Raw genomic sequence first — 9,202 nt, 5'->3', positions numbered from 1 at the left:
TAACTGAAACCTGGGTTAACCGAAACGGTTCTATAAATTAATACAGGGCTAAAATAAAAGTACAATACTAATACTTGTAAACAGCGAGGCGTAGCGCTGAGCCCCTCTCTCTAGAAAGGGGCTTTCCTAACACATTGTAAAATTTTTGTAGCTGAAATAAAACAATGTATTGTATAGAATTGTTTTAAATTAATTTATCCTTTAGTCCGTGGTAATACATAGGCTATTTTTAGCAGATGATGGGTTAACTGAAAAATTGGTCATCCAAAACGGCTGTCCCACCTTTATTTCAGTTAACCGGGGTTCTACTGTATATAAAAGTCATTTAGGTTATGTTATTAGCTTACCGGATGTTATTGATTTGTAGAAACGCCAACAGTGGAATCAGCTAATTGAAACGCGAGAGAGAATGAATAAAGCAGAAATGAGATAGTGTTTCCATGTTTGGCAAAGTGATCATTTCCATGCAGCGATAGGAAAACTTTTTATTTTATTTTAAAACATTCCTTACTTCCTGAAAAGCTCTTGTAGATTATAGAGGCTGGGAAATATCAGTTGGGTTGATACCACGGCTTCTGTAAAACAATTATGAGGAAGGTCGTGGGTCTTGGTAAAGCTGTTAGAAGGTGCAGTTGTTCTAAGATTATCAGTACGAATCAAATAAGTTTCTCGTTCAACAGACACTCCCCAGATATTTACTATCAAAATTAGAAAAAATTAAGTTAATTCTTCAGACAGTTGATTTTACAACTGTTAAGGAACAAAGCCTATCACCAAAAGCTATAACATACAATATCGCATTCAATTCAAACTGCCTTGTACAAAATTTCATCTTATCAATTTACACGAAAAATAATCTTCCAGGAAGACAAAACAGAGAAAACATCTGGGTTGAATGAAACCCAAATCAAAGTCACAAGCAACAAAACTTTCCCATGAACGGAAACAATGTAAAAAGTCTTCTGTGATAGTAAAACAATTGAGTTAAATAAATATAAATTTGTCAGAATATCATGAGTAGGTTGCAAGCACACCGGCGAGTCCATGCGAGATGGAACGTGTTGAGACATGCGGAATGTTTAGGCTGTCATCTCCAGCTGTTCTAAATCCTCCATCTTGGCCAGCGGCGCTTTACGCATCTGTGAACGGAATTGACATTTCAGTTGGACTTTGTCCTACAGGAAAAAGTATTTGATAAAGATACATCCTATATTTTATTGTTTGATGGAAGAGCAATTGGCTAAGGAATACACTAAGAAAAAATGGTCATACAACTCAAAAGTGAGAATTGAAATGTGGCATTGTTTGAAAGGTTTAAATACGTTTGACAGAGTAAAATACTAGTTGAATTACAAGAGTGATTTAGATGGTTTAAAGATTACCAGTTTTTTCCTCCTAAAAGGGTCAAATATCTAATTACTTGTGTTGTGAACTTTGCGAGTCTAATAAACTGCCTGGCATTTTTAGTTAAGCGAATTAGTTGTATATCCATTCCTACATTGCATTTAATTAAAACTTTATAGTCAAGTGTTCTTTAAGGACTACATTTTTTAAGATTTTTCAATTTACTTTATTATACATGTTTGTAAATAAAGTTATTAGTTTCAAACCTGCAATTCTGAAACAGGGGCCTATACTTTTGTATATTGACATTTTAAAAAGCTTAACTTAAATTTAGTTCCCTTTTGTAGTAGGGGTGTGCGAATAGTGATTTTTAGGCTCAAATCGAATCAAATAAATTTTTACTATCCCGAATATCAATTATTTACAAGCGAATATTCTATTGAAGAGTTTTTAAGTTCAATTGAGTTCGAGATCAACTTAAGCAGCATGTTATGTATCCATAATAAAATGTAAACCTACAAAAACTATAATTTATGTAATAAAAAATAAAAAGATATATGATTGTGTTTACTTATTTATATCACTGGTTCCTTTACCCCCACCATTAGTAATGTATCATTCATGACCAGGCCTTGGTATAGCGAGATTTTCAGTTGGTGATTTTTATATTTTCTGTTAAAATTCTGTATTATGAAAAATTGAATAATATTCTACAGTTATTTATGTTTAATAAGTATTTTCTCAGTTAGTATCTTAGAACGAGGACATAAAATAACAGACAACTCTGTCATATTTATGTTTGAACAAATTAAAATATTCAAACAAAACAGGAATTTGGTAACGAGATCTTTAGGTGTACATTGCATAAGTTAATAATTACGATAAATGACAAAAACAAATAATAAAAATCCTATTTGGCCTATATTGGATCATCGATGGATTCCTCATCCATTATGGTTGTTCACTTGAAACATAAAACAAAATCACAAACTAACACAAGTAGGGATGAGTCCAATGTTTCCACACACTACACTGGTTGTTGCTACCACTTCAATCAGCCGACCATGAAGAAACTGTTGTATCGTACTGTATAACAGTTTCCCCTGCCGCCAATCAAGAAATAAAGAAATCCCAACCTCTATAAAATGAAAATACATTTTTTTGTCTATTTAGTTTATTTATTTAAACCTTACTTCCTCAACCATATCCTCATTTTATGTTAGGTAATAGGCACCTACTTGCGCAATAGCCGAAACAAAGTCGTCCATGTCCAAAAATTTGCATTAAGTGTATGTTATTTTAGATAAGTGAAGGAAAAGAAAAATTATCACAGATGTTGAAATATATTTGGAGTAAGCTCAAGACGAAAGTACTGATGCTGTGACAAAAAAATTGTATCGCTAGGCCTACTTTTTACCATGACAAAAATATATGCTACGCCTTTTTTTGAAGTAACATTTCATTTAAAGCAAACAAAATAAGGTTTACACGGTTGTTTATTTTCCAAGTAAGCTGGTTGAACCATAGACTAAACACAAGTAGCCTTCTCATCCCATTGTAAATTATGAAGCTCGTTTTTCATGTCTAGTTCATGGTTGTTGTAGGTAACTTACACTTGTTAATTTTAAATTCGTTGATCGTTAGTATACTCTGTTATTACAATTTTAAATAACATATTAAATACTAAACATCAATTCAATCCACAATCGAGCGTCGATTAGGAATCGTATTATCTAAATCGTCGTGCCATCTGTCTTGTGTCTACACAGTACACACACACATGAACGCACTACGCAGACAAATACTATTGCGCCCATTGCAGTAGTAAAGGTTAAGTCAATACCGGCAATACGAGCTCGCACTACAACCGAAGGTAGCACTGAATGCAAGAATTGAATTGAGAGATGTTGGCTGACATATGTACTAGGGGAATAGTACTTTGGAACTAGGAGATTGTTATTGCCAACAGCCAATGAGCTGATTGATTCTTCTAGTGGTACCAATAACAACATTTTACAGCGTCTCGATTTTCTAACAGAGTTGCCGTGCCAGTGATACCTCCATTTCGATGTTTTCAGTCTACGACTATTTTGTTTTGTAAAAAGCAAGAGCGGTTCCCTGATTCCGTTTGATTATCAGACTTGGATACGATAACAACTGAGAGCGCACGATAATTTTGGGCCAGCATGAACTAGGTAGAAAAAAAAATTAGAACTCCGGTTGTTTAGTTTAGAATTTCAACGAACAACAAAACATTGACCATGGCAACTTCCTTAAAAATATGAGTTTTTATATGAAATCGGTATTGAGAATCGTGAGTAATATTTCAGAACTGGTATCGAATCGAGAAATTCCGTTATCGGCCTATCCCTATTAAAATACAATTAATATTCAACTAGTAGGTAATTCAAGTAGTCTAGTCAGCAGGTAGTTTTTGATGGAAAAAGGTCGGAAGTTAATGAAACTTGGGGATGTTGTTTAGGGATGATAAATCAGCATTTTCCCAAGTTTTGGACCTCGAGGACCCTGTGGAAAAAAGAGAGTGGGGGGAAAACTGTAAGCATACCTTACACTTTTGTAGAGCATTAAATTTTCTACAATTCTATAGTTCAAACATGTTTGTACGATAATTTGTTACCGAGCAATAGTACTTTTATTTTAATGTATTTTTTTTATCTACCAAAATATCCTTCATACTGTAGTTGTTTTTCTAAACCTCGTTTAGCAAATCAATAAAAGGTTACAGTACCTGCAGACTGCCTTGTGGGTTTTCTTAATCCAGTAGGATTACGCACGTTTCGGCAAATATATTGCCATCATCAGATCCAGAACTTGAAACTTAAAATCTTGATTCTTCGACACATATGGTCACGTCAGAGTTTAAATTCGAACACATACACAAAACGAACATTGAACACATGTAGGCCTACTATTAAAACACCGAACAGGATATAATATGATGCAAGCATCTCTCTTGCCGAGTCTAACAAAACCCACAAGCTGCTTTCTGCAGGTACTGTAACCTTTTATTTATTTCACCAAAATATGCAAAAAAGCAGAATTCCAAATTATTTTTTCTATTACCCACAAATTATCAAAAAAATTTGTAGTAATTATGTTTCATAGTTATAAGAACCATCTCTGGATACCCCCATATCCCACCTACCCCTCACTCACCTGACCAAGGTGGCTTCCTACACCCCGGTTTCACACTACCACAATATTACATTATCTTCTACGTATTATAGAATATTTCACAATTGTGATTGATTAGTATGTTTGTATATTTACTATCACCATAACATCCATCAGTCTGCAAGGTTGTTAGATGTTTCTTTCCTGTCTTTACTAATTTTTGCCTTATATACTCTACCGTGTTGCCGCACTGCCGCGCTGTGTAGCTTACAGTTATATATTAGTTTTAGTCTCGTTTGGTTGGTAGCCTACCAGAAATGCTCTTCACGCGGGCTACGAAGAGCTATGGAGGACTCACTAGTGGACGCGGTGTAAGCGATTCTGTGCTTTCTATATGTACATTTGGCACGCTATGTCTTCAAAGCATTTGTGACCAAGTAGAATTTTTTGCTGGTGTACGCTCAGAGACATCTGAGCAACATTTAGACATGAGACCAACCCGTGTAGTGAGAGACAACATGGACATTGATAAACTGCTTGCATGGTTCACTTAACATCCCCAATTCCTTCTCATCCAGGAGATTTATTTGAGCACAGGAATCATTGGTCATGACGAAGTTAACCGTCACATAAGTTCTTAAGTTTGAACTCGACCCCTTCCCATATCAATCTTTACCGAGGAAGGAATGCGCAAGGGAACAAAGTCTGTAATGTACACACTCATAGAGAAATTAACCCATCATTTCAGAAATTAATGTTCATTCCTATAGAGAAATTAACCCTTGTCAACAGGAAATGTAACGTAATTAATGGAGGATACCTAAAGGTATCCTCTGCAAAGAGTGGAGGTTACATAAAGTGGTGTGGAACAAAACTCCTACAACCAAGTTTGAGATGCTGTGCTCTACGTACATCAACTACGTGCAGAGACATTTTCGGGGCCAATTGATTGTTGTATTTGATGGATACCCCAATAATGCTGGCTATAAAAGCACCAAAGCCGCAGAACGATTTCTCCGTACTGCATTAACAGTCAGCAACCAAAGTCGTGTTCTCCTCGTCTAATGTGGTGACTATACCACAAGAAAGTCCTTGGCAAACAATAACAACAAGAGCGCATTTATTTCTATGTTGATGACACCAATGGTGGATGCTACATAGAAGTGAAGCAAGCATATGAGGACGGTGACGTGATGATCGTCAACACTGCCATATCCAAGGCTAGTGAATTCGACAGCATCGTAATTACTGATGAAGATTTATACACTCTTATTCTGTTGACAGCATTATGAACTAACACAAATATCGTCTATCTTCATAAAAGCGGAAGAGGCAGATATTCCAGTGTCCACTACTCTCCAAGTTGCTGCTCCTTTCCTCCACGCAGTAGGTGGTTGTGATGACACCTCAGCTTCGAAGAGTAACTTAACATTATTATAACGTTCTACTCTGAGGATGAATTCTTAAACAATAAGCTACCGGACCATGAAAAAAGAAGGAAAAAAAAATTCTTATTGTAATTGCAAATTACTATAATAGTTTATGTACATACTGTACATTTTATGTACCTGACGCATGAATGTTCTCTAGGAGTATTTCAATAGAGATTTTGTCTATTGTCTAACTAATATCAATATCAACAAGATCTGACTATGGTTGGTTTTCATGGGAGAAGAAAATTAGCTTTTGATCATTTAGGTTGGGTTTGGAAAGGGTGGCCGGTAAGATTGGGTGAGTAGGGGGAGGGTGTATCCAGAGATGGTGCTTATAACTTGGAACCATAATTACAACAAAGTTTTGTGATAATTGTTGTGTAACAGAAAAAATATGTTGGAATTCTGCTTTTTTGCGTATTAAAGTGGATAAAAATTGCAATAAACTTAAAATACTATTGCTCGGTAACACATTATCGTACAAACATGTTTGAACTGTAGAATTGTAGGAAATTTAACGCTCTACAAAAGTGTAACGTATGCTTTTTCGGTAGGAAGTCAGATAAAAAAGTTATTGAGAGAAAATAAAAAGATTGTCGAAAAGTTCGAAGTTTTACTCCCACCCTCTTTTTTCTACAGGGTCCTCGAGGTCCAAAACTTAGGAAAATGATGATTTATCATCCCTGAACAACATCCCCAAGTTTCATTAACTTCCGACCTTTTTCCATCTAACACATCTTTTTTCTACCTGCCGACTGGACTAAAGCCATGGCCTTGAGTTTTGAGACAGAGTTTGGCTTTGTTCTACAGCTATGCTGCTCTAGATTAACTCTGCTGCTTGCTGCTACACATTATTATAGAGTGGCAGTGAGTCGGCGTATTCTGTCAGCGGTTTATTTTTTGTTGGTTAATCCGAATCTTTTCTTAGGATTCGAGGTTTGGATTCGGCTCATCTGAGCTGCCGTGCCTGTGTCGTCTCAGTTGTTTGTACTCTATTCTGCCGATCTTACGTATTCTTGACAGTAAACTCGTAGTTGGACTTTATTATTTATTTAATTTACTCTTTTTTAGCTATGAAACAATATAAATAATAATGTATTAATTTGGAATAATAATTGATTATAACTTACTTTTAAATGATAGGTCGATAATTTTAATATTAGATTCAAACTTCTAACCTATTAAGAAATTTTTAATCAAATTGAATATCCCAAAATTTGATTTGAAAAAGTTAAAAGTTTAAATATTCACACACCCCTATTTTGTAGAGAAAGAGGATATGCAATTCAGGACCTTGGAAATGTAAGATGGAGTTAACTTTTTAATATCTATCTTAATTTTGCTGGAAAGGGTACCTCATTTGGAAACCTTTTGCGGCTAACGATCGGATAATCCCAAACCAGTTGTTGAAAGGTAAAGATTTACCGCAAAACACCAACAACTGACACATTTGAAATTTACAAACTCATATTACTTATTGATGCATGAATGTAATAGTCCTACATTATTATTTTATAGTTACACTTAGAATTAAGAAAATTATACATTAAACCACATATCATTAAATATTGAATGGAAATGTTAATTAAATTACTACACTGATAATAAATTAGTTACGGTATATTAATATAACGGGGTTAGGGGTAATTTGTAGGTGCAAATTGTCAATGTATTTCAAAGCGTATTAAAAAAATACGATAATAAAAATTATTTAATTTTTATTAAAAATAAAAGGGTAATATAGGACTAATGGTTCAATTGTTTTCATAAAAAAAATCTATTTCCAACTGACACATATTATGGGCTGTCATGAATGTAGGATTTTCCAAAATGTTAATATTTTAGTGCTGGAGGTTAGTAATGATACAGATAAACCTACAACATTTAAAACACATAATTAACTTCATTGCTTAAACAAACAAAATCAAATATGCACAGCCATTAATATTTATATATAACTTAAAATTTACATTAGATTAAGGTTTTGACAACTTTAGTCTTGTTCATACAAGCGTTAACAACATGATGACTGCAAAAATGGGGTTATTACTAATTATCAGTATTATTCTCTTCCTTGTTGACAAATTTCATAGCATTTAAAGCAGCTTCGTTCATCATTCAGATTTGGCACAAGCGAACAAACTAGTAAGAGCTCCAGCTTACTCTAACATCTTTAATTTCCTATTCAACTTGGCATTCGTTGTTTTTTGTTAGCTGTCATATTAAATAACTAAGCTACCCAACCGTCATGCCCTCAACCTTTCATGCACCTTTCAAGATCTAAACTGTAGTGTTAGTTTAAAAAAAATTATCTTCCGTAAAAACATAAAACTCTCCATTACTGTTAAAATTACATTATTTTGCTTAATTTGTCAAAAGGTGGTTTCTGTTTAAGTAAAAAAAGTAAAGGTGACAAGAGATTATACAAACACAAATTATCAAGTTAGTTTACTTAGTTAAATCTGATTAATCTTCCGATTTTATTACCAACAGACCCAAATTCAACTTGCTGTATGTAAAAAACAAAAACAAACCACATAATAGTCTACAACGATTCATAGACTCATACAATCCGCCTAAATCAGGGACAGAAGTTAGGTTAGGTATGGTTATTTCCCGTGCACCCAAGTCATGCGGTAATAGTGCTCAAACGAACCACCATCTCTAGAGAATACCTCTGCTAACATATGGCCTCCGTCCTGTATAGTGGGTGTAGAGGCTCGTTCCGGGGCTACAATACAACACACATGCTCAGCACCTGCCACTACGCCAACACTAAATTTCCCTTCACTAAAACTATCTATAAGTGAATTATGTCGGCTAAGAGTCTAATTCTAACCAGTTCTTCAGCTAATTTGAGAAGTTCTCTTAAGTAACTTAACAAAAACATTTGTCTCTAACCAGGAGCTAACCAGGAGACACTTTCCAAATTCTATTGCCACTTTGTCCGGAGGCCTTTTGGAACTTTGACCAATAACTATTTTTAACGGTAAAACTTAGAAAACCTAGGAATCATCATGTTAAAAATTTTCTAACTGAACCAATTGTTTATACAAAAATATATTCTAAAAAATTTTGATCTTAAAAATTTGATATTTGATTTTTAGTGGAGCTTTCCTCATTAACTTTTAGGTTACTCACTTAGATTGACTTCAATTTACCTATATTTAGTTTAGCTAACTAGAGTCTATGCCATACTAATCAAAAATATATAAACTTATGTTCTAAACAAGACTGTCCATAAAAAAATAAAAAATAAATGTAAACCTTAATTTCCATCAGCAGAATTT

General features: G+C 34.2%; 1 protein-coding gene across 4 annotated transcripts in view; it reads right to left on the bottom strand.

The window, feature by feature from the left end:
• Positions 1 to 210: 210 nt before the first annotated feature.
• LOC128999765 (lethal(2) giant larvae protein-like) overlaps positions 211 to 9,202 on the bottom strand; it is a 52,411-nt gene continuing 43,419 nt past the window's right edge. For 2 of the 4 annotated variants that reach the window (XM_054426430.1, XM_054426432.1), the window contains exons 23-24: positions 8,588 to 8,643; positions 211 to 1,139 (exon numbers count right to left, since the gene is read on the bottom strand). In XM_054426430.1, coding sequence (XP_054282405.1) covers positions 1,080 to 1,139; positions 8,588 to 8,643 — 116 coding nt within the window. In that variant the 3' untranslated portion in view covers positions 211 to 1,079. Of the gene's footprint in view, positions 1,140 to 8,568; positions 8,644 to 9,202 lie in introns of all 4 variants that reach the window. The other 2 variants (XM_054426431.1, XM_054426433.1) reach the window with 2 other exon arrangements.

The sequence above is a fragment of the Macrosteles quadrilineatus genome, unplaced genomic scaffold, assembly GCF_028750875.1.
Source record: "Macrosteles quadrilineatus isolate MER2022 unplaced genomic scaffold, UCM_ALF_1.0 Scaffold_8__2_contigs__length_117827958, whole genome shotgun sequence".
Taxonomy (NCBI): domain Eukaryota; kingdom Metazoa; phylum Arthropoda; class Insecta; order Hemiptera; family Cicadellidae; genus Macrosteles; species Macrosteles quadrilineatus.
This window is presented reverse-complemented; position numbering and strand designations above follow the sequence as displayed.